The 27,310-nt window shown below is 39.7% G+C and overlaps 1 protein-coding gene across 5 annotated transcripts in view; it reads left to right on the top strand.

Annotated features, from left to right (window-relative positions):
• schip1 (schwannomin interacting protein 1) overlaps nucleotides 1-27,310 on the top strand; it is a 218,894-nt gene that overhangs the window by 186,540 nt on the left and 5,044 nt on the right. For 4 of the 5 annotated variants that reach the window (XM_061680789.1, XM_061680790.1, XM_061680792.1 and 1 more), the window contains 3 exons: nucleotides 17,573-17,691; nucleotides 21,598-21,715; nucleotides 22,806-23,003. In XM_061680789.1, coding sequence (XP_061536773.1) covers nucleotides 17,573-17,691; nucleotides 21,598-21,715; nucleotides 22,806-23,003 — 435 coding nt within the window. Of the gene's footprint in view, nucleotides 1-8,165; nucleotides 8,485-17,572; nucleotides 17,692-21,597; nucleotides 21,716-22,805; nucleotides 23,004-27,310 lie in introns of those variants that run through there. The other variant, XM_061680791.1, reaches the window with a different exon arrangement.

The raw sequence follows: 27,310 nt of genomic DNA, 5'->3' as shown, positions 1-27,310 counted from the left end.
AATATTATAACACATAAATAGCTCAAAAGAGTTTATTGTAAGAGCTTATATCTATAAACATGTTCATGATTGTCTTGCTAATAAATAAAAAAATCACTTGGAATACAATGAAAGTTATGCATGTCAGATAGAACATCAACTAATGAGGAAACAGCTATATTTTGTCATGTTCGTTATATTCTTCAGGTAATATAGCTTTAGCGGTGCCAGGCATTAAAATGAACAAGAAATTGAAGAAGGGTGGTCTAATATTTTGTTATTATTGTTATTTTTTATGGCCAAAATAGATATAATGTGTGCACAAAATACTAATTTGTGGGTTAAATTCTCATGATCAATTTTGACATCTGGGTAAACAGATGACACTTAGCATTGCTGGAAACCTCAACGCCCGGTGTCATTTAGTCTGATCTTGTCAATGGCCTGCAATGCAAGGTTTTTTTGAATGTCTTTGTAGTTTATTACCAGCCTAAAAGAAAATCTAATCTTAGTACTGTATCCCTGTCCATTTCTTTAGCCGGTCTCTACCTCTACCTTACCTTTTCCAAAAAACAATCTCTCGGTATGCTTACCCAACTGTCCAGTAAGGAGCTAAATTTTTTTATTGCGTGACCACAAATGAGCATTGTTTTGCCCACATTATATTTACATTGTTTCCACAATAAAAAAAAAAATATTCCCCCTTTTACTTCGAGCACCTGCCCCTCCAAAGCTCTCTGCACGCCCCTGCACCCCATCCACCTATCCATTTTCTACACTGCTTGTTCTCTTGAAGGTTGTGTCTGAGCTGGAGCCTATCCCAGCTGACTTAGGACTCCTCAGGAGCCAATCGCAGGGCACATATAGGCAAACAGCCATTCACACCTATGTACAAAATAATATTCTTCAACTAACCTAACGTGTGTTTTTTAAATACGGGAGGAAGACGGTGTACAGAGAGAACATGCAAACTCCGCACAAGCAGGCCCGAGCCGAGATTCAAATCCGGAATCTCTCCACTGTGAGGCGGATGTGCTAACCGCTATTCCACCATCTTATTTAAGCCAATTAAGTGTGACGTGACCCAAATAAGTCATTGATATAAGTGTAGAAAGATCATCATCATCATCATCATAAATGAAAGAACAAAGAAATTAGATTTGTACCCTGTTGTCACAAAGAGATCTTATTTTCAGCTTTTTGCTGCCGTTTTTCATTTATTTAAGTGCCTGAAGAGCTAAAAAGCACACCGTTGTTTATTGCGAGAAGCCGATGTTGCAATATATCTTGCTTTTTTTAAATTTTATTATTTATTTTTTCATTTTTTGTGGAGGGGAGAGATTCCCCCCCATCACCTATAACTGATGGAGCTGTCTGCGCTGTCAGCAGCAGCGGAACAATCAGGTCGAGGCGAGATGAGGAGATTTATCAGGTGGCGGGAGCAATGTCAGCGTCCCAAGGCCTCGGGACCCTCCTCAGGTCCTGGAGGTGGGGTCTGAATGCATGAAATTAGTCCAATAAAAATGATATATGATGTGGGGGGAATATTCAGTTAACTGAATGAGCTGGAAAGACATGTTGGGCATTATGAGGCCCATCCAAAAAAGTTTGAGGACCTCCCAACGGGCCGACCCGTGCCCTCCTCATGGCCCAATTTGTTTGGAACACAGAGCATCACCATGGAAACATTGTGGCCATGTTGCTATGGCAGCAGACCCACTTCAGTTGTTTTTGCCCCAAAAAAAGCTGTTGTGTGGAGCTTGTCAAATAACTATTTGCATTACTTCCAAACAAATCGAAGACAGGCGATGTTGACACAGTTACCTTGAAAAAGTCATCTTATTCACCTTTAAAAGCCTTTAAAAGGTATCTTAGTTACTTTACGGATTACTTGATTTTAAAACTAACTAAGTTAGATTACAAGTTACTTTATCAATTACATTCAGCAGCTGCATAAGGCACATCAAACAGGATACAAACATATTAACAGACACAATTAAAGGTCCCATGCCACACCATTTTTTTTATTTAATCTTTAATGTCCTTTTATCATCTTTGGTTGGAAATGCCCCCGAAGCCCCTTTTTATGATATTCTTGTTGGTTCAAAAACGTCTGGCAGATTGATGGCTGGATTTCTCATTCATATTTAACATGTTAATAACATTTGCTCTGATTGGATCGCTGTTCTCCCTAATTTGAATATGGAAAACGTCTTTGCTCTGATTCGTAGTAGGCTGTGTCTCGGCGGCTTGCGATGGCGAAGCGTTTATAGCAACATTGCTTTTCGCTTTTCCTTCTATTTCAGCTCTGCCAATCATTGAGAAGTAGAATTCACCAAGCACTGGATTGTTCACCCACTAATAGGGAACATGAGCTGGGCTTAGACCACTGTGAGACAGGTTAGTTTCTAGCTGCAGATTATATTGACTATTCATGGTAGCGTTGTCCAAATGCGCTGGTGATGTGATGTAGTTAAATATTACTTTTACAACAGAATGTCGTTGTGTATTTAAAAAAAAAAAAAAAAAAAAAAAAAAGTAATTACAGCTAGTGGAGAGGTGGGTTACCTTCGTGATGGAATAACGTTTCAGGTTTTGCTGGACAGTACTCCGTGGAATCACGAGCAAGTGGGCAGGTACTTGAATAATAAGTAGTGTTAACTACATCACCATGATGCTTGAAAATGAACGTCTTGTTTCTCTCCCTTCTGCCTTACATCAGCTATTGCATAAAATTGACAAGACATATAGATGTCAAACTTCAGCTAAGTCAAAGACTCATTTGCACGTTATGCATAAAACACTGGGCGGAAAATTGGGTTTTCATAGCATGGGACCTTTAAAAGTGGATGCAATAACACAGTACAAGTCCTACTCCTAGTACTCGCTAAGATAACGTAGCACCAACATTAGCATAGCATACTGATTTAGCACATAACAGGTTGGTAAGACGCAGATTTAACATTGCCATTAACAATTGACGATAATGATTCTATTCTATTCTATTATACACACACAAAATGCCTTCCAAACGTACTTTCAGACACACACCCTGGGAGAGGATAACTATATTCAGAAATGGTACTGCTAGCTCGGTAACTTCAATAACGGCGTCACTCTTAGTGCTCTCAATGCCATAACTTATCGGTCTCCAACCGCTCGCTCTACCGTGACATCGTTCAAGCTATGGAGGACCCACGAAAATAGCATCCGCAACATTCACCTGCAGAAGAAAGAAGGAAAAAAAACGAGAATTTTTTTTCACACACTGTAAATGATGTTAGTCGTTATTGTTAGTTGTTGTTTGTGTTGCCCCGTAACTGACATCACGGGACTCGAGGATGCGGTGCATCAGCATCGAGCATATCCATCCACACAAATGCACACGCGTACACACACAGTGTGCAGTGTCGGTGCATGCCAGGCCCACAGGAGGTGCCAGGAACCTTCTCTCCCACAGTCGCCCTCTGTTCACTTGGAACAAAAAGCCCTTTTCTGTGTGTTTATGTCTCTCTTGCCCCTTCTCCAAACACTCCCTCGCGCCTCCTCCTCATCTTCACCTGATAGTTATGCCATCCGCTCCACATTTAACCATCTCCAAAGTGCACTCATGCTGAGAACAAGCCCTCGAAGTGGGCCCGAGGCAGCGATCGTGATTGTCTCGTCTCCGCCCACCCCTCTCAAATCCTTGTCATGGAGATCAGCAGTGACTTCACCTTAACTGTGAAGTCAGCCTCAGTAATGACGTTGCCCCACCCTTCACATCCACTCTTGCTCAAAGCTAAAAGCAATTTTATTGGCCCGTGTGTGTGTGTTTGTGTGCGTGCGCTCATGCCACCTTTAACGTGTGGACGTTTCTCTTTGTCACACAAAAAGAGACGCTAGAATGTGTACGTGTGTTGAAGAGTAGTTCTGCATGGACGGTAACAATGTACTTTACCCATAATCCTTAGGGATTCACACTGATTAAATCTACTTCCACTCTCCTGCTTTTTAGTGCTAGTGTGTGTGTTTGAGATTTGACACTTTGTTTTGGCTGTATTCCTTCACTCCATGAATATTTCATTATTTGTCTGGCCCCGTTCTCGTCTTCCCTTCTTGACGTTTGTCAACATTACTCGTTGTTCCTTCTCAATTTGCTCCTCTCGTGTTGTCATATCATTTTGTCCTCGCGTGACTGTTGCTATCGGGTAAACAGTTATCTGATAGCGAGGAACACACGGCTGCTCTTTGTTTCAAAGAAAGAAAGAAGCTGTTTGGTCTCTAAAATTGATGCTTTTTGTTTGTTTCCTCAAGGTTTACAAGGTCGACATTGTTTTAAAGAAAATCAGCCTCCATCTCCTCCAAGAGGATAGAAATTTGGAGCAGGTACTAATTATTAATCAAATACAATCAAAACAGAATTTTCAATGATCAGGATGTAACAGAAATGTACAGAGGATGTACAAATTCGAAACACCCTTGTTAAATAACAAGGTGTTTGCGATATTAAAAAAAAAAAAAAAATTTGAGACCAAGATAAATCATTTCCATGAATTATTTTATCTTTTGGAGAGGGTAAGGAAAAATAAATAAAAATAAATACAAAAATAATGAAGGTTTTGAGCTAACACTGACTTTTATTTGGAACAGTTCATAATTCTTTCCACCTTGCTGAACCTTGCTACCACCTTCATTTCTGTTGTTTAATCTTTCTTCCTCTGTTGAAGAGATTTAAAAATGGTGAATATGTTTTTAAATGATGGGTCTCTTGGTCTCATTTTTTTATACCACAAAAAACCTAGCATCTGAATGTGAATGGGTGTGGAGACTTACTGTGTAATCACATAGTTTTTCAAGATAGGATCCAATTGAACAGAACCCCACACTGTAAAAAAGAACCTGTAGAATTTACCCAATAAATTTAGTGTAACAATTTGCAGTCACGCTAATTGGGTCCATTTAAACCAAATATTTTGCGTGAAGAATACCTTAATTCAATAGCTATAAAATACTTATAAAACTCGGATAAAGTTTACCTCACATTGGTGATGACTTTCACACCACAGCAGCCAAGTTTGGCCGGCGGGGTCATGTGGGGGAGCACATGACCCCCGCATTATAGCTTGTATACCTTGTATGTGCAAACATCCGTGTTCCCTCATAATATACTTATTTAACACTTACAGAGAGACTCAACTGGCCAACCAGTGGAATGCCTACACAGACAACTTCCACATTTTCATGAACATTGCCAAGAAATCATCGTTTTCCATACAATCCACAGACACCGTTTTATAAAATGAACTGCAGATATAGCCTGCTAACCTTACCCGATACACTCATAATACAAGCAGGAACAAAGCTAAGTAATGTTCAACCTTTAGCTAAGCTTGTTTGACCGTATAGTGCCCTTTTTTCTTTTTCTTTTTTTTGTCATTTGTTTGCTTTGTGCTGATTCGCTAGCGAACAACCAATCAAAGTGATGAATCTGGCGAAGAATGTGCGAGCCACGTGTGAAAACTGCCCACCGAAGACGACTCATTCATTTACTGCTCCAAAAAAATGCACAGGCCCCCTGAGTACTGTCAGTGGGGCATGCACACGCCACGTGATATATATTGTAGTACCAATGACTTTAAGGTAGATTTTACTAACACTCTTTTTCTTGGGAACACTTTTTACTGCTGTCAAATAGGTAGTGTCGGTAACATATATTTTAAACTAAACTAATAATATCAATTTCAGATGATTTTCATGGATTATATTTACCAGTCTATAAAATCTTTTTTTAACAGTGCATAAATGTAATAAAATAATCAGTGCTGAGAAGATTACTGGGGAAATTTAGTTGGTTATAATTACAAATAAATTTACCCTGTTGAAAATTTAAAAGTAGTGGAATAATTTCAACTATTTTCTCAAAGTAATATAACTAATTGCATTTGATTAAGATATTACTAGTTAGTTATTATTTATTATTATTATTATTATTTTGAATGACTGCATCAACAGGAGGCAGAGAAAATGGATGGATGGATGGATGGGCATCAACAGGACCCTTGGATGTTTCCTATAGAAGAAAAGTGGATTAAAATAACACATCATTATTTTACACTTTACACAAATACTAAACTGATAACAAAACATGATAAAATGTAAACACAGTAATTTTAAAAAATGGGTTGGTTGCATCAAGTGTGTACCACAGCATGTTGAAAACCACCATACCAGACCATGTTGACCTAATTACAAATGTGCACAAATTGGACAACATTGCTTCATATGACAACCCATGTTCCATTAAAAAAAAAGTCTAAAAGTATAAGATGAAACTGTTCAAAAGTCAATATTCATGAATGTGTTTAAAAGTGTGTCCGCTATTGCGACTGCTTTTCCAATGAAACTAAAATGGTAATGATGGAAATTTTCCTGTAATTTAATTACACATTTTCTTCCAGTAATGTAATGAATTACAATTGCATACATTTTGTCATTAAATTATGTTATCTCCATCCATCCATCCATTTTCTGAGCCGCTGAATGGATGGATGGATGGATGGATGGTGATATCGCGATTCACCCAGCTGACTTTCATGCAGCTGTTATGAGATCAATTCCCACATTGTGCCACATTCCCACTCACCCTGTGGTTTTGTTTTATTTTGCATTTGCATTTTTAAACATTCAAACTCTGCTACAGGAAAATAATAACACTAAAAGTATTGCATGGCTTATTGCTTATTACAGTCATTCATTCAGACAACTTTATGCCAGTTGGAAAAGAAACGATGGTATTATTTGTCACGGCCCGCGTGAAGATGTTTGTGTGTTTATGTGAAATGTATTTATTTATTTATTTATTTTTTGAGTGATATGATTCCTTAGCCATATGTGCTTCTAATTTTCCATGTGAGCAGCCATGACAAATATGTGAGTCATGGCTCGATAATGTCTCGCAGTGATGAGATCATAAGACGGCGAGCCTGGACTGAAAGTATAAGTGGCAGACGTGATCCTCTGTGAACTGTCTGCGTAATGGCTGTGTGAGGCGGACTGACTCCCCATTGTGCTCTCCTTGATGGATTATTTCGCTAGTACAGCCTAATGGGGAACCTTTTTGTGAAGAGGTCGTCATTCATCCACGGTTGTGCAGATTTTTACATTTAATCCAGTTTAAAGCTCTAAACTAATCCACCTTTTTGTATTCTTCTCTTTTGCAGTTACACAGAGAATTGTGAGGTATCGTAGATTTGAAGTGATGTCATTTAAAAGTTAAGCCTGTGCATTTACATTACGATAGTACAATAGAATATATTTTTCTGTTATCTTGTGTCAAAATGCCAATTATGTTGTGGATCAAAACACAAAACCAGAAAAAAACATACAGTGCTGATAAAATTGAATAGAATGCATTGTACATTGTGCTGCTTCTTGTGTACATGCCTTGGCCACCAAGGGGCAGTGTAATACATACATATACATGAAGGAGACGATCAAAATTGCTCAGTAAGTCGCAGTAATATCAGTGGTTTTTCACAGAGGATAAAGAATATAGTCCTATCGGTATTGTTTTATTATCTGTCTACATGTTTTTCTCCACCATGTGTCCAAATATATTTTATAACACCGCCACGTAGGATCCATTTGTTAGCCTGTCTATGACGTATCCCATTTTGTGTTAGCATTGAGCGAGCAGAATTGAAGGTAAAGTTAGGTGGTGGTTTTGTCCACAACGTGTAATTCACTTGGTTGAATGTTTAGTTTGACAGTGAGCTACAACTGGGAGTGGCAACAAACAGCTTGAGGCCTCTTTTCTTAGGACTATCACTATCTAGGTGTACCCAAAAATGTGGCCAGTCAATGTATTATGTACTGTATCTGCACTGTATCTATTTTATGACTTAATACTCTACTACTTGGGCCTAGGTTGTAGGTAAGTGCATATAAAAACATTCTCCTCCTCTTCTGGCATCTTGATTCCACGTGGCCATTCCCTTGCGGAGGTGTCTTCTTTTTTTTTTTTTTTCCAATGTGGCTGCAAGCAGCTGCTGCCCACGCGTCGGGCATGAAAATAGAGAGGGGGTGGGGGGGGAACACACAGGGAGGATTTTCTGCCATGAGAGGCCGTCCTGACCGGAGGGTGCAATGCAGGGAGGGTCTTAAAAGGGGTCTTTACCTCGGACCACTGTGCTTTCACAGTCCTTCTGGAGACAGCACAGTCAGTGAGAAACATCCACACAGCTTGTAACAGACGAAGAGCAGGAAGATAGATCAGCTGCAGGAGCAGATTGGGGTAGTTTTGCATGCGCGGATCATGGCGGAGGCGAGTCAGCCGGGACGGAACCCGAGCTCGGCAGTGAGCCTGGTCTAAGTGAAGTTCGCCAAGGGGACGAGGGAGGAAGGGCGGGGGCGGGGGGGGGGGGCGAGATGAGGCAGGCGCTGGATCACACGGACGGACACGATAGCGTGGATGATGTCATAAGGCAAGCGTCCTGCCTCTGTCTCGGTGACGTCTACAAAGAGGTAACGCGTAACGTGTTGGCACTGTTAGTTTATGAGGCCGCTTTCCATTTTGTCTGTTCAACAAGAATTTAACACTGACGATGATGTCAGACTAGTGACAGAGACCGTCAGTTTGATTGTTGATACAAGACTTTGTTGTTTCATAGCTGTCTTTTTTAGCAAATGGGTGGAGCAGCTGTCTCACATGCAGAAAATGAAATCACACAAAGTAATGTCAAAGAGTTGAAAGCAAAATCATTTTGGAGGCCATTTTGGCTTCTTCTTTGCTTTTTTGTCAATACATTGTGGGCATTTATCTTCAAGGCCAAGCCATCTTGGCTCAGTTTTTAGCAGTTATATATTTATCCAATGTACAATATTATATCAATAGCTCATTTTAATGAGATCTGGAGGGTTTAGCGGGGGGCAGAGCATCGGGCGCAATTCTTCTTCTTATGTTTCTGATGAAAGGCAGCCTCGTGCCTGAAAACTCACCAATTTATTCTGGTAAAAATGTACAGTATGTATCTACCGAACACGAACCCCAACTCATTAAGTTGCACCCGAGGAAATTTTTTTTCCACAGAAGCTATTTTCATTGGGTGGCCGTCTCTATCATAACAGGAGGCATGAAAAAGTCACATCGATCCAGGCACAAACTTGAACAGGAAGTCAGCCATTTTTGTTTGAAGCCGCCATTTTGGCCATGGAAAGTGGGGGGCGCATGGCGTCAAAGTCTGATGATCATTTTGGCAATTTTCTGGAAAAAAGAGGGTGTGATGACCCATGCAACTTTAATTTGGTGTTGCCATTTTTGTAACAACACACAACTTCCTGGATGGTTGTGACATGGGCCATCTTCAGCTGGCAGATGAGTAAAATTCCGGTATTGGGGATGTTGTGTGAGTAAATCTAAATGTATAAAGTTACTGGAATTAAATAACAGCGCAGCTGTGTTGTTAATCATTGTGTTCTTATGGGAAAATAAGTAACTGACCATTGTTATAATTTGCTATTCATCCTGGCCAACCATGTCAAGCATGTGTCGAAACCAAAGGCGGAGGGCCAGATCGGGCCCTCTGTGTCATTCTACAGTATATGGCCCGTAAAAGCTTGCCACAGCGTTTTCTTGATTTCTGTTTAAAACTGTTTAAAACATCAAATTCAGGGCATTTATGTAATAAGGTGGGGCGATTATGAGGGTTCCCACATGGAATGAATATATTCGGTAAAGGACAAGGAAATGTAACTGCCTCACGCTCTACCTACACGCCTAGCCCGTACAGAAACACAATGCAGCTTAGCTTCTGACTTGTAGACGTCATGGCTAGCAATGTTTCAAAAACTTGCAGCCTCTCCCAGGCTCTGTAGAGCCAAAGCAGCAAATGCCCTTTTTAGTGATCTTATAGCATAATTCACACTGTTCAAAATGTTTCTGTTGCACTTTGTTAAGCTTTTGATGTTTTATTTTGAATGACATTAAATCTGTCCCTTTTTACACAAATGTTAAGCATTTTGCTTTGCATTTTGCTCCCTTGCTGAACCGAACCGTGAACCTAAAACGAAGGTATACAATATGTACCAAACCGTTTGTGGTTTCACCATTGTAACCGGCTTGCTGAGGGAAACCTACGATGAAGTTTGACACCCCTGATAAAGGGTAAAGAGAGACATTCCAACAGAAAAGAAAACTCAACTCAAGTAAACTATGAAAAACAAGTTTGGAACATTTGTTTCTTTTTTTTTTCATCAAATTCTGAGTTGTTAGACCGTTCAATCATTCACCTTTCGAGAATGCACCCTCAGTTGAACAACAATGGACATCGGCCTCTATATATTTGCCTGATCGTTCATACTAAAAGTAAGCCATACCTTCACCGCAGCTGCCATTCCAGATGCGACATGTTTGACTTGACCTGATGTGTTTATGGTTGTTTTTGGCTTTAAGTTTCTGCATGATTCGCTTCGAGATATTTGAGGCAGGGAAATGACATAATTGTCTAACTCACTTGGCTTCTTAAGTTAGTTGCAAAGCAGCATTTTTGCGGGTCGACTCACACTGTTCCATCCAACATTCTGACACAAAGCTGCGTCATGTGACTCTCTCACAGACTAAAAGCTCCAATGTCAATTGAGGAAGCCATTGTTCTGTCCCGACGCGCTCCTTTGTCATTGTGCCACTATTCGTCTTCTGATTTCTGTTCTTTATCGCACCGTCACCCTGCCCCACCGCTCTTACCACACACACACGCACACGCTCAGTTGGTTCACTATACCATTGGCTGAACTGTTCGTTCTGGGCTGAGTGGCAAGAGCAGCCTTGCACTGACCTGCAGCTGAACTGTGTTACGACTCAAAGGGCAGGACACTTATCTGGCACGGAATGTTGCTTTAAACAGACACATCTCAGGAAGGATGAGCACTGCCTGAAGTGAACACTGTGCGCTACAAAGATTTGGAGTTATGATAATGAAAAATAGGAATAGGAAAAAAGCCTCGTGTAAGTGCACGACACCATGTGTGTACTCCATGTGTGTGTACTGTACCAAATAGTCAAAACACACGCTGACCTTGTGTGTGTTTGTGAAGCTGGGAGCGCAGCAGCAGATCACTGTCAGCTCTGGAAAAGATTCCTTCTTCTATTTGGACTATCACCAGTGCACACATACAGTACACAAGGACATTTCTTGCATTGTCTTTGTGTGGACTGACCCAAATGGCCTCACAATAAAGATGGAATGTCAAGGAAACACACAAACGTACTTAAGGCCTTGATACTTTTACTGTTGACTCATGGGCCACTTTGAGAATAATGACTATATAATTTAATAAAAGCTTTCATTCTAAAAGAATACAATTTGATAGCAGCTTTCTAAGAAACGTGTCCTTACAATATAAGAGAGGCAGGAACAAGATATTCTTTCTTATTCTCACACTTAAAGAAAAGGGTTTACACAGTAATTCATATAAAACATATTTTACGATAAGTGCGAAGGAACCACGCTCTGTCCACATTCGATACCGTAGTCCAAAAAAGTTTGGTCATGTACCATCACCCATTTGTGCAGGATACCTGCTTCTGATTGGGGCTCCTTTGACCGAATTGACTAATAAGAGTTCATCAAAGCTCCAGATTTGCTCAAAATGGCTGCTTCAAACCAAACTGGCTGGCTGTTGAATTTCGGGCAAGGCCTTTTTTTGTGAGCCCTGTAATGATAGAAATATCCACCAAACATCATGTTGATTGGTAAAACTGGTCTCAGGCCATTTTTTTGTAACTTTCCAGGGGCTGATTAATTTTTGACGGGTTGTGTTGAGGACCCGTAAAATCGAATACATTTTCAGCGAGATACTGGTGCTTGCAAAGATTGGTGGGTTGTTGAGGCCCCCAAAAAGGCGATTCCTAACAAAACATCATTAGAATAGCTAGGGAAAAAAAACATTTAACCCACAACTTCTCATAGTATTCATAATAAGAATATTTGTTTAGTAATTTAGTATGGTCCTCGGAGGACTTAAATGGCCCCTGATTGGAAGACGGTTCCCCACCCCTGCTTTGAAGGGTCTGTAATCACTTCTCCAAACATACTTAAGACAGGTGCATTGCAATGTCAAGCCTGTGCTCGCAATATTTAGTACTTGTTGATGTGTGCTTGTGTGTCCTCGCGTGAACACTGGCTGCTTGTGTGTGACCGGGGAGCAAGGTCTCGCTAGGTAAAAAGCCTCCATTGTGCTGGTCGTAAAGAGAGACAGAGAGAGAGAGACAGAGAGAGAGAGAGAGAGAGAGAGAGAGAGAGAGAGAGAGTGTAGTGAGAGCTGGAGGGGGAAAGTGGACATAAATATGAATACGTGAAAGCGATGACACATTTCGAGTGAGCTGTGCCTTGAAGGCCATGCTCACATAAGCATGGCTATTTTTGCATTTGTATAGTTTTCTGTGCATTTTAAACTCAGGCTGCACAGTGGTTGGACTAGTGGTTCGCACATGTGCCTCACAGGTGGGAAGTTGTGGCTACCTGTGTGGAGTTTGCATGTTCTCCCTGTGCTTGCATTAGTTTTATCTGAGTAATGCAGCTTTCTTCCACAGCCCCAAAACATGCATGAAGATTCCAAGTTGTTCATAGGTGTAAATGTGAATGATTATTTGTTTACATGTGCCCTGAAAGTGACTCTCGACCAGTCTAGGATGTCCCCTTCCTACTTCCCAGCATCAGCTGAGATAGGCTACAGCTCACTCATGGCCCTGCCACTGATTGATTTGCATTGAAGTATTCTTTAGTTACCGATAATGTTAACTTTAAATCAAGTTATCCTTTTCAGTAACTGTACTGCCAATCCACAAAGGTATGATTACCTTTTCCCTCGATTTAGCGTTGTTCGCTCTTTTGATTGATTGAAATAGCCTCACTAGCGCCTATTGCTTTAGAAGGTGTTCATGTTGCAGAGATGTTGTCAAAACTACAACAGATATGAACAAGGATCTTTTAAAGGGAAAGAAGGAAACACATTGAAACATTGGAGGTTGACTGCAAACGCTTCAGTGATGTATAGTTGTCTCATAAAATAATGACAATAGATATAATGAAACCTTTAGTAACTCTACAGGCAATGTTTAAGTAAAACTGTAAACACAAGCCAATCACTTTTAAAAACGTTGCGTCGAATTGGGAATTGTAAAACCTTGAGTGCGTTTGATTTTGAGGCTCCACCGTTGGAAGCAATCAAAGCAGTCGTACTGGAAGGCCGCAGGAATGTACTGTAGACAGACAAACCACCACATTCAGAAGCACCAGTCAATTACAGGCTATCAGAGCCACCAATTTGGAGGAGGAGAAAGGGGGGGAGGGGTGTCTGTGTTCGCACGGATGATGGAATAATCGCCCCACTCTATATGGATATTCAAGGGGCCCAAACGAGTGGGCCGTTACCCGTCGAAATAAAAGTTTCCACTGCAGCACTGAGGAGGAGGAATTACCTTCATCAATGTGGATTTTTCTTCACTTTGTCAATTTGTGGAAAACCCACATTAGCTTGATTGTGTTCCTCCCCAATCTAATTTGGACCCTTTGGGATGCTCGAGGATGAAGGAGGTCATTAGAGCTGTCACTATTATCCTCTCTCGCCTCTTGCCCACATTGAATTGTTAATTCAATGGCTCCCGCAATTTTCCATCTCATCATCCTTTCGCAAAAAGGGAGCCACTCCAAAACAATTTGACCATTTAGAGGTTTTATGTGATTGCTGCAAATCTTCCGCCAGTAGAAAAAAGGCAGGAGAGGTTATGATTGTAGCTTAACCGCGGTGATGAGATCTAGGGAGCGGAGATGTGGTAAATTCACAAAGCATTGATACGCTGTGTTCATTTGATTACCTTGCAATTCCATGTGCTGTACTTCCAGTGCAGTTTATGTAAAGTTCGACACGCCCCATTAAAGCGAGCCGGCTGATGAGTCCGGAAGCAAAACAAGCAGCGGCACGTGTCGGCTTCCCAATTGGCACCTGGGCCCCACAGTGTCATATTCAGCAGCTCCGTAAATCCTTACGACGTTTGTTTTCCCTCAACACGGCCCACCCAAGCGCGCAAACACAGCTGATGACGTTTAGACAAAGATAGGAAGTTCTTTTGTGCGGCAAGTGTGAGGCTCAAACACATTCTGTGAGCCATGTTAACCCCTCTCGGGGGCTCACTTATTGTCGACATGCTATTTATTTATGTTGTGTTGTGTTGTGTTGTGTTACTCTGAGAATTCCTTGAACCCGAAACAACATTATTGAGTGACTTTGATTCATTTTGAATTGCACGCTATTTCATTGATTGGTATAGTTACTTTTTAGTCATTTGAAATTAAAAAGTGTTTTTTTTTAAATAGTAAAGTGTAAACTAAACACATACAAGATAAACCATGACAATTTGTTGATAAGTTTTGACTAAAGGAAAATAGCACTTTGTTGTAAAATATAATTAGAAAAACAAAATGAAACATGTTAAAAGAGAATGAAAATATAAATGAAAATAAAAGGAAAGAAATAAAGAGTGCTGAGAGCACACGGTTATTCGTGTGTTGCATATGTGCCTTTAAGGGGCGTGGCCTGGGGAGTGCCCTGAGCACAGACTTGCTATTGGTGTATTGCCACATGTGGAGAAAGCAAATGATGTTCCTACCATATACTGACCATAAAAAATAAATAACTGAATTGAACTTTGTTTTGCACTTTAAAAGTATAATTTGTATTGAGATTATTTTTCATGGTTTTATTTTTTATTTTAATCTATTCAAATGTACAATATGCTTATATTTAAGTGAAGCAGTAGTTATGTTCCAATTTAAATATATAGCTTTGTTATTGATTTTATTGAAGTTATTTTTCAGGATTTCCTAATATAATGCTTGATTTATTTTATTCAATTGTAGTACATTCTTATTTTTAAAGTTACTTTTTGTGAGCCATTGGTTAATAATAAATGAGTCAGTTTTTCTCATACGTACTGTTCATACTGATAATTGTTCTCTGTTGGAGTAAATTCACTTCATAAAGCCTTTTTTAACATTCCATACTGCAAATTAAGTATGAGTAAATATGTGTGATTTCTGCTGATATCGGATCGGGCCTACACCGATATCGTTTCGATATAAGGCTGCAATATCGGTATCGAATCGCAAGTGAAAACATTGGATTGGGACATCCCTAGAAATAACCTCTGGAAGAGAAAATCTGCAGGTCCTGATTTAAAATGAAAATCGACTTAATAGGATTTGACCAAAGCTCAACAATCTTCTATTGGCTCTTTGAAAATCTATTGGGTTCTTGCTCTGACTGAGCAAGTGGGTGTGAAGACAATCGGTTGAAAACTGTGGTGGGAAACGATAACTGAAAATACATCCCAAAATCTGTGGGCTCTTGCGCTTATCCTGAAAAACAACCTCTGCAAGTGCGACGTAGACCAAACGTGCAATGGCCTTGGATGCGGAATGATATTGCAAATCTATGGGTCTCTTGCTGTCACATCGACTTCTACAGCTTCTTGTGTGGCATAGCTTTGAAAAGCTTTTGGGTCATTCAGGCAAAATAACCTCTGGAAGTCTGAGCATAAATATCCACAAGATATGACAGACGAGCAGTTAGTTATTGGCTAGGATTTTTAAAACATTTTTTAATCTTGAATTTGCAGCACTGATGCTACTTTATGTGTGTTTGGATAGCTAATAGATTCATTATAATAGTGACTACTGACCAAAAAGCTTCCAGCGTGTGTCAATCCTTTGCTTTAGTGTGTTTTTCCTCAATTGCACTATAAGGTTTATGGCATGCATGTCATTGTAATGCAAAATATGCGCCTTTTCGCACCTGCTTTCACTTTACGATGGGATTATAAAGCCAATTGAGTGTTGCTGCAAAGTGGATTGACTGACATATTGTCACCTCAATCATGATGGAGCATTGCGTGCCGTGACATTCCTGCACCAAGCTGCTTGCACTTTCAGGACATCGTAATTATACTCTCATATACTGTACTGTATATATATGATACATGCCTTTATTGTGTGAGTGTGTGTGTGTGTGTGTGTGCGCGCGTGTGTGTAAGGAAGTGGAAGCAGTGCCAGGCCTACTGATCTTTGTGCCATCTGTTGGCCACTTGCTCAGATTGTGTTAATTGGCACTGGGTGAAGGAGCTCTCATCGACGAGACAAGGCAGAAAAAGAGGAAATGTTAGGGGGAAAGGAGTGGGAGGAAAGGTGAAGATGTGGGAGAAGACGGTTTGAGGCAGACGTGGAGGAGCGAAGACGGAAGGAAATGCCTGGAGTGCGTGATGAGCGCCTGGCGAGGCTGAATCGGGTAGATAAGGCACCGGTGGGAACGGGAGTGACGGAGATAGGAGACAAATGGCAAAAATGTGAGCGGCGATTGGAAGTCAGGGGAAAGAGAGCCGAAATGGAAGAATCCCCTTTGAATTTCTATTATTGTTTATTTATCACTTTATCACCCACACTTTTGCTTTTCATTTTGCATTTCAGAGCAAGGTAAGATAGACAAGAGGCAGGAAATGAAGGGAAAGTGAGGAAATACAAAATTACATATGGGAAATAAAACTTAACAATGTTGTGTTTGGTTAGTTTGGTCATGACTCATTTTGGTGGCCTTTAAGGAGACAGACGGAGGAGACCCTTTTTTTTCGACACCTAAATTCTTGTCTCACTGAAATTTTTTTAGGCTTATGCAAATGAACGACGGTATACCCCGCTCCATATACTGCTGCACCAATGGAAAGTCTGACTTTTTGTTACCATGACGACCGGGGACAAACCCTAAGCCTCGTGAGAGCAGAGCCCAAAATGTGGGTTGGAAAATAAGTAAGCGTCCATGAAGACAAAATAAAAAGCATTTTTACACATGGAGGCACCACTTCATACACTACGCTTTGTGTATGTGGCAACACACACCTGCCACCATTGAAAGTGCCTCTGATTAACCCCGAATAAAGTTTGGCTGTTCTAGGAGGCTTTTCATGATTTTATACATATACAGTATCAGTTCATTTCAGTTTGTCACATTGCATACATTGAAATGACACCATTAGGTACTGATGTATGCATATACTGCATATAATTGTATTATGCAGACGTGAGAAAGGTGCTTCATGTGATGTACGTATTGGATCACAAATCCTATGTCGGTAAAACAATATTAAGTGAAGTGCTGCCAAGGCCATGCTGGGTCGGGAGTTCAGGATTGAGAAGAGGCCAATTGGAACAACTGTTAACACTGTTCATGTTGTATGTTTAACACATGCCTCAAACTGGTATTCGACATAAACTTGGTGCTTTTGTTCTTTGATGCATCAGCACCACCTACTTGTGAAACTTTGACTAATATTTAAAAGGTCTCCCTGAATTTAATTCACACTTTTTTCCGGTTCAGCTGAGTCCGCACTTTGTATTGCAGCTTGTTAAGATGACGCCCAGCCTCTCAGTGCAAACTAAGAGGCTGCTGCTATAAATACGCTGGCCATGTAAGAGGGGGGATAATGTCGTCATGGCCTAAAAATAAAGTTCTCGCTGCCATGACAACCCGAGGTTATGAAACAAAGTTCTTTTCTCTTGTGTTTCAGGCCCAAAAGAATGAGAGAGAGTCTATTCGGCAGAAGTTGGCCCTGGGCAGTTTCTTCGACGATGGACCGGGCATCTACACCAGCTGCAGCAAGAGCGGCAAGCCCAGCCTGTCATCACGGTAACATCACTGGCTTTGCCTCTCCCTCGTTATCCAAAATTACATCGGGGGTTTAACTGCCTTCCATCCCCAAAACACACACACAAACACACATGCATACTGTCACCCAGAGGTGTGGACTCTCAGCTCTCTCAACAGCTCAACTTGGCAATGTTTATTTTCTTTTACAGAAATTCCAGAATGATGTAACCAAAAAGTTGATGTTCTCAATAGAGATCACTCGTGTAGAAATTTCCCACTATACTCAAACTTAATAAGAGCTTATTCCCTTTGTGTGATCAAAGATGACCGACATGGAAGGCATGCGCAACGCAGATCGTGCCTTGACAGCATCTATTCGACATGAAGCTACGTTCTTCTTAGTGTCCTTTTCTTCTTCTTCCCCTCTTTTTGACATATCATTTTTACGCAGTGCCCCCTAGTGTTCTAACTGAGATGCCACAGTTGGATACAATTGTGCCTTTATAAAAAGATGACAAACTTGTGTTTTTTTTTATTAATGCCTTGTGTTTTTGATACTCACAAGAAATGCCAAGTTTAAACTTAAATCTCTTTATTTATTTGTTTTTTATTTGTGTTTGAAATTGCCTCACTAGAAATGTTTGTAGACAAGAAAATGCAGTTTCTTGCTATATGCACAATCTGAGTTTAAGAAAAATATTGTTGATTATCTAAAAGAGGAAACCAATCGCTCGTTCATTATTAAGTCAAATGTCTCATTTTCTTTTGTGTTTTCATAATTGCTCTTTAACCCAAAAAAACTTGATTATTACTTGATTATTCGATGAAATTGTCAGGAGGATACTCGATTACTAATTGCAGCACTACTGGATGCAAATTCTCATTTGTGACAGCTCCATTTAACGTAACTTCAGATTTTACCTCGGCTCCTCAGATAATATACAATAATAACAACAATATGCAAATATGAATGCCGTCTATCAACATTCATCTGTTTGAAGCGATGTGACTACACTTAAGCTCAAAATGATTTCAACTTTTAACATTTTTAAACAAAGTGAATAATTCATGTGTTGAATGGCTGGAAATGAACAAGGCAGTAAAAGACCGTAAGCATTTGTGTTTGGAGATATTAATGATAAATATTGGCACGTTCCAAACATCTTAGGGGACAATGATTACAAAACATAATATTCTGCACCTTTCTAAAGGTTCCTGGTTACCTCGTCGTCGTCTCCAGTAATGGTTGTCGCTAGCTCCCTCTGGTGGTGCATAAAAGAATGACTGCCTCAATGCACTTCAGTTCAGTTGTATTTGACTTTTAATCAGAATCAGAATCATCTTTATTTGCCAAGTATGTCCAAAACACACAAGGAATTTGTCTCCGGTAGTTGGAGACTATTTGTTAAATACTATAAGTTAAATATATTAGCATTTAATCTTTTAAGAATTGTCGGTTTTTAAACATTTTCTTAGCTGCAATTTTTATTCAACTTTTATGTGCGCTACATTTTAATTGAATCATTATTTAAGTGCCATTTATTATTTTCGTATATTTATATTTATATTTATTTGTTAACTTTCAAACTTGATATTATGTTACAGTGACTTACAATATAAATATTTGTCGCTCTCTGCTCCCTTAATTCCTATAATTAAACCTTTATTTTTTTATAAACATTACTACTATACTCCTTGTTTTTAAAGTTTTAGGACACGTGGTACTTGGTGTGAAACATTCTCTAACCACTGATCTCGAGCAATTTAACCATCTTAGAAAATAGTATATGCATGTATCGGCAAAGAGTGTGAATCCTTTTGGACATGTAGTTTTTGTTCAAATGTAAAAAAAAATATATATATATGAGAATTGCATTGTTATATTTTTTAATTAATAACCCAACGTTTTAGTCCTTTGTCACGTTCTTTCTTCCAGCATTTTCAGCTAAAAGATACCAGTTCCACAAATAAAAATTCAATTTGCTCAAATTCTTTCCAGTAATAACCCTGTTGTGTATGAATTTGGTCATTATAAAAATATTTTATATCAATTCTTGTAATGTATTTGTTAAAAGGAGAGTGACCACAAGGAAGCCTGCATTTATGTTTGCCGTAACCGCACTCCTCTCGAATATGAATCATCCATATTTCCTCGTCTCATTTTCCAGAAAGTATGAACTTATGAGACCGCTGTCTTTGAGCTGCAGAGTTTGTAAAATCTGACTCATCGCCCTTTAAAGTTCTATTTTAATCAGCGCTGATTGGATGCCCTGTTGTGTGATCAATCAGCTCTGCTTTTAATTACCGCATCGAATAAGCAGATTATTGATCTGCATCCGGAGCTGGATCCACACCTCGTCGTAGTCGCCTCACGCAAACGAAAAAACACCCCAGATCAGCCTGCAGTGACCTGCATTGAGGACAAGCAGGGAGATGATTAAAAACACAAGACCTCATGGAGTCAGTCCTCACCCTGCATTATGATCTCATGGAGGCAGCCTTGATATTTTTATTTTATTTTATTTATTTATTTTACTACAGTGCCACGTACGACAGCAATGGATACAGCAAGGTTCTTTGGGCATTTTATTAGGTGCAGCTAATGACGATGATGCTAATGATGCATTTGTTACCTGGGCGGCCTTCAGTCAGGATTTACCCGACTTCATCCCACCACTATCATATCGCAATTGCAGTCCAGAAAGCAGCACGATACAAAATGCGGAATAAGAGCATGCAACTGTGCCAAGTACATGATCTGGAGCAGTTCAGACTCAATATTTGTCTAATAACATGACAATTTAACATTTAATGAGTAACCTCTGAGATTTGTTTCTAAATACATTAAACTGAGAACTATGTAGTAGTCAATTGGAGATGTATAGCATTAAATTGTTTTATTACCGTTTCAGTTTTCCAGACTTTTGGGGGGGGTGACTAAAACCGGGCCTGGTGACGCACTTCGGCCCCGGCATAAGTCGCCCTCCCCCACTATACAAGAACTTACGCGCCTTCGTTCACAGAGACTTCAAAGAAAATGCATCATACTCACCAGAGATGCTGATTATTAAATGTGTGTGGAGATTGCTACCGACATGATTTGCCCGTCGAAGTAAGCTGTAATGGGTTTTGCTCTAACCAACCAATCAGAGGATGGAACAATCCTGATGTCAGGAAAATTTAGGGAGCAGAGAGCGACACAGTTGGCACAAGTTTACGAGGCATAAAATGTAGGCGGCTTCTATTTAATTGGTTTATGTGACAGGTTGAAACCTGTTTGAGCAAAGAAATGTACCGTCCACGTGTAATGGGAGCAGTGCAGCCAAGAGAAACGGTATGAAGTGAAGCGATTGGACTGTTGGCAATAAATTTCATGGAACAGATATTCACATTCAAATACTGAGATCAGTACAGAAAAGGCCTATCTGTCCCTAACCACTCACTACCGCGTAATCATGTCCAGTTCAGAAGGTAGAATCTGCCTTTTGACTGACACTGTCATAACATGTTTACTGCATCACACTGAGAGCTGTTTGTATTATTTATCATAATATGTATTATTGAGCCGGCACGGTGTTCGACTGGTTAGCACATCTGGCTCACGTTCTGGGGACCCGGGTTCAAATCCCGGCCCCGCCTGTGTGGAGTTCGCGTGGGTTTTCTCCGGGCACTCCGGTTTCCTCCCACATCCCCAAAACATGCACGGTAGGTTGATTGAAGACTCTAAATTGCCCGTAGGTGTGAATGTGAGTGCGACTGGTTGTTTCTATGTGCCCTGCGATTGGCTGGCGACCGGTTCAGGGATGTACCCCGCCTCCCGCCCGAAGATAGCTGGTACAGGCTCCAGCAGCCCGCGACCCTAGTGAGGATAAGTGGTAAAAGAAAATGGATGGATGTATTATTGAATAGTATTTCTCTCTCCCCATGCTTCCCTCCTTCCTGCAGGCTGCAGAGCGGCATGAACCTGCAGATCTGTTTCGTTAACGACAGCGGCAGCGACAAGGACAGCGATGCGGATGACAGCAAGACAGAGACCAGTCTGGACACGCCTCTGTCGCCCATGGTACGCCCACCCGTCCAGCCGCCCGCCAACTGTACTGTGCGTCCGCCGTGACACCAAACCGGGAAGCGTACTGCGGGTCTCTCGGGCGTAGCGGCCATATGGAGGTCCGTGCCCACGTTATCTGGCCCGTTAACCGATTCCTGGGCTGCAAATGAGAAATGAATTGGAATACGCTCAGCGAGGCCACGGATGGCTGGATACGTTAACTTCCTGTCAGCCTGAAACACACCTAACACAAAGAGAGGGAAATGTTCATCCTTGCTCTTCTGCTGATGAACAGCAATTATACAATACATACAATCAAAAGAGATTTTTTTTTTTTTTTTTTTTAAATGTCATTTTCTGTTATACAGTATTGATAGTGGTGCCTTGACTTGATTTACCAGTTTAATGTGTTCCATGATCCAATATTTGACACACGGACATGAAAGTGAAAGGCTGAGTCCATTTTTAACTATGATGCAAAACAATCTCTTAGATTAATGTTGTTATGTGGCATATTGATAATATTCTTATGTTGTGGCGAGAAGAGCGATTTGTGTTTTAGTCCCCCCCTATAATCGCTCCACAGTGTTGTGCATCCGTTTTTAGGTTCCACGCATTCTGATTGGTTCCACCCAGTCTGCCTCTCTTTTGATTCACTTTTAAACTCCAGTTTTACTTGACATTTATTGTAATATATTTGTAGACTATTTTAATTACATTAATAATTATTTGCATTTGATTCAAATATATTTATTTTAATCAAGCATTTTTGCTTATTTGTAATGATGAACTATGTATTTCCATAAATTGAAGTTAGTCTTAAAAAGAATGTGTTGGTTCAAGAATAAAGGCCACCCCCTCATAAACGCCTCACCCCAAATAGCTCATTCTCTTTGCAGTTGGGTAAATAACGCCACAAAGATGAGGAAATGCATAATGGAAAGAAAGAAAAATCGCACTTTCTAGTGGGGAACTTCCCCAATACAAGTCATCACCGAATGATCAGGACCAAGTGCAGTATACAAGTCCGAAAGCTGACCTTTTCCCTGTTCTCGCTTTCCTTTTCCAACCTGCTTCTCTTTTTCCTTGACACTGTCCGGTGCAGTCCAAGCAGAGTTCGTCCTACTCGGAAAGGGACGCCACGGAGGACGACTCCGAGTCCCTGGAGGACATGGACTTCTTGAGTCGACAGAAGAAGCTCCAGGCGGAGGCCAAGCTGGCACTGGCCATGGCCAAGCCCATGGCCAAGATGCAGGTGGAGGTGGAGAAACAGAACCGTAAAAAGTCGCCCGTGGTTGATCTGGTGAGTTTCCTGTTTTAGAAGATTAGGATACTCCAGATTGCCGCTTGCCAGATGCTCACTTTTGATTGAGACGTCCGAGAGGTTTTCATTTCACGACATGTGCATTTTTGTGGTCATTATACTTTACGTAAACTAATTACATAATTTAATATTTTCTATCATGATAATATGGTAATACATTCTACAACAATTGTCATTTCTGCTCATCTTCATTCGTTTTATTATGTATTTTAACGTTTTTAGTTTCTGTAAATGTATTGAAATTTCTGCTTACCTTCTTTCAGTTTATTCTATGTTATACTTCTTTATCTTTATTTTAATTATTTAACGTAGGAATGTCAAACGTCTTGTTAAAAACCTTGTTTCTTATTATTATTTAGCTGTGAGCTAATCAAACTCTGCGCCACTTTAAACTACACAGCAGTTAACCTCTATAATAGGTTCAATAAAAACCGAGCATCATAAAATTGTGCAGGTGTACCTTGTCGTTGCCCGTGGGTGTATGGATTGAACAGGCCCGATCGGTGTTATGGCGATGTCACAGGAAGTCCACGTTTAAACGAAGTAAAGCAACATTCATCATTATTTCATACATTTTTTTTCTGGTTCGCTGCCTCCCTCTGTAACACACACACATTCTGTTTCCGCGCGGACTCGCAGACTTTAGTTATTCAGGGAAGTGGAGGGCGGCCAGACCCCGCTCCATCCATAATTCATCTCGCGGAAAGCATTGACTAGTGTGTTCAGGAACGGCGCAGTGCTCGGTAGTCAGAGAGGATCACTGTCACATCCCCTCTGAACACACAAAGAATATTAAAATGGATCAAGGTCTGCAAATACATGCTCAATAAAGCAAACCCATCAAACTGCAATGTACGTGGATATAAAAAGTCTACACACCCCTGTTCAAATGCCGGGAGACCAACATGAATCTTTTCAAAACTTTTTCCACCTTTAATGTGACTTACTAACTGTACAACCTAATAGGGGGGGGGGGGAATTATCTTTTCGAGAGGTAAGTAAAAAAATAAACAATTGAAATAATGTGGTTGCACAAGTGTGCACACCCTCATATAAATGGGATGTGGCTGTGTTCAGAATGAACCAAATGCCAACTCATGTTAAATGGGAGTTAACGCGCACCTGCCACCATTTTAAGTGCCAATGATAAACCCCCATTGAACTTCTGATGTTCTCGTATGCTTTTCTTGACATTTATTTCCTTTCTAGCAGAAGCCTTTTGGGATAACACTGACTCATATTCTCATATTTGGAATTGTTCGTAATTACCTTGCCTCACTGTAGGTATGGTATTCTTTGGTGATGAGTAGTGTTGTGCCAAACATACGTTTTGGAATTATGGCCAAATTTATACACACTGTATATATAAAAACTTTGAAGAGGGATGTGTAGACATTTTACATCCACTGTATAACATGTGCTAAGACTATTTTATACTGTGATTCAAATTTTAAAAGGTCCAGTATTTTACAACATCATCCTCCACATTATCATTAAGTAAATGATACATAAATGTTACTGACAAACCTCCCACATAGGCTGAAGGTGCGAATCTACGAAGGTATTTAAACTGTGCATCGTCATGATGGTGTTGATGTGCCAAACCATTTTCTCTTATGTGACAGTTTGAAAAAAATAAATAAATCAATCAAATAAATTATCGATCCGCAACAGTCCTCATCTTTACACGGGTATGTATACATTTGCGCTCATAATATTACAATGTTATTGTTGTAAAATTATGCTTCTTTTCTGATCTTATTTTCACACAACATTGTATTCTGATAAAATAATAACTTTATGTTTGGCATTTTCTGACTTTTTGGACTAAAAAAATTACAACCTTTCTCGTATTAGTAGTCGTGTAAAAATAAATGAAAGATGACATATATTTGCATGCAATTACAATTTTACTTTCATATAATTCGAGCATCTTCTCTAAGATGTTATATCAGTGCTTCCTTGATTTTTCTAAAATGTAACTTTTTTATCTTAACATCATAACTTCATTTTCTTTTTCGTAAAAAGTTTAAACTTTTTTTCTTATGTTATTCACATAAAATTACAAGTTTTCAAGCAAAATTACAATTTTGTGTCTATCTTGTAATATTATAATTTCTTACATTTCTTGTAATATTCCAACTTTTTGCGCAGCACAACATTTAAATAATTACAAATTCATGTGTGTCAAATTTCAACTTCTTCCTCTAATATTACAACTTTATTATTATAAAATGTGTTTGTATTTTTTGTATCTCCACTTTATTCTCACAATATTTACTTGAAAAAATAAAAGGTGTTTCTTGTAATAATACAATGGTATTCCCTTAGAAATAAACAAAAAGTGATGAGACACTAAAATGTAAACTTTTTCGTATGATATTGGAGCTTTTTTAAAAAAGTAAAATTATTTTTTATATGGCAACTTTTCATGCCAACTTTATTATGCATAATATTTTGACTTTATTCTTATTGTTCTATGTCTTTATCCTTGCAATTTTCTGTTGTTCTTTTCACTGTGACCCTAATTCATTAGTTAGCAGGATTATGGGAAAAGATAGTGTAAGGGTTGTTGTTGTTTGTGGGCCTAGGAAAATTTATCTCAATTCCACTTTAATTTTAGAGCACTTGAAAAAACAGCATCAACACCCTATGCTATAAGAAAGTTCTAGATTTCATAATTATTGAAAATAAAACAATAAATAATACAATAATAAATAACATTTCATATTCTTTTCTGACTGAAATAATACTTCTTTAACTTCTGTAGCGCCGCCACTACGTCTTGGACCAAGGGTCACCAATGTCCCCCAAGGACCACACGAGTAGGCCGTGGGCCTTTTCTAAAAATAGCTCACGAGTGATGGGACCTTGTGATTTTCTAGGATTGTTGTAGAAGTGATCATTTGAAAAGTGTTGCATGTTGATTTTTATCTGTCGTCTAATTATTGTGAGAAACAATTAACATGATCAGTGTCGTCACATAAATCAATATCAATTATTAATGATAACATATAATAATAACATATTATTAAAGCTAATTTGAACAAATGTGTCAAACTGGTAGCGCTTCACATTAATCAGTAGCCAAGAAGTATCTCTCAATTTCAAAAAAGGTTGGTGACCCCTGTGTCCGACCAAACTGTCACATTTGTGATGTTCGCTGCCTGCTGTTCCGCCAGCGGCCTGCTGGTGGTCTCAAGGTGTTTGAAGTTGTGGTCAGACTCCCGCGAGTCAGGAGCAAAGAAGAGCTCCCTTCACATTGGCATTTGGAATGCAGGCGATCCAGCGATTGATTCCCTCTCGTTTCACAGTCCTTTTGGTTACAATAACGTGAATGTGGCTGAGCGGCCATCCGTAATAAACCAGGAATTAATAGCCTGCTAACTCACAAACAAAACAACACAAATCATCCCAAATGCAGCCCTGCATACATTACGTCTACATTATTTTAGTTGCTAGATCTAATCACACTCAGCGAGACAGAGTGACCTCATAGGCATTGACTCATTGTCGGTGGTTGATTTACTGGCTTTGAGCTGTCGCTCGTACCGCGATATGATCCATCTCATGACAGAAACTCGCACGATTGGTCATCGGACGGATTCTAACCTACAACCTTATCGCCGCATCACCCACTCATTTTTGTATTGTACAATATGCCGATTGTCTGTTGCTCATTGTCGTTGCGTTCAACCACTCCAAAGAGAAACTGACACATGGCAATGTGAAAGTGAAAGGTTGCCGGGAAACTAGCGAGAGGGCATGCAAATGAAAATATTGACAATGGGTATTTACAGTATTCGCCTGCTCTCACTGGAGCTGGGAGGGAAAATAATCCAGGCTACAGAAAACAGTTGTTGTCTCATGTAACATTTATTTTATTGTTGATTGAACACATGCAATACCTGCTGAGTAGATATTCTAACAAGTCATTTTCTCATTCAATGAAGCTGAACAGATATAAATCATATATGGCCATATATATCAGCCACTGGCGTCGGAAAGGCTCTGCCGCCCTCTAGTGCCCACTTAGAACACGACAGTGTCGTTGAGTTCATTTGCTCTTCACTTTGCTTTCCCTAGAATTTATTTTTAGAGACTCACACGTCACATGTTATGACCCACTTCATAAGAAGCAAATCTAACCAAAAATAAACGTTAATTAATTTCAACTTACATGACCTTTGATATTGGCAAATATGGAATATTGAGGACGAATATTAATGTAACATGAATCAGCACAGTGGATTGGAAATGCATATGCTGTTCGTCACACGTTTTAT

This window comes from Phycodurus eques, chromosome 7 (genome assembly GCF_024500275.1).
Source record: "Phycodurus eques isolate BA_2022a chromosome 7, UOR_Pequ_1.1, whole genome shotgun sequence".
NCBI lineage: Eukaryota > Metazoa > Chordata > Actinopteri > Syngnathiformes > Syngnathidae > Phycodurus > Phycodurus eques.
Note: the sequence above shows the minus strand (reverse complement) of the source record. Positions and strands in the feature narration are given on the sequence as shown.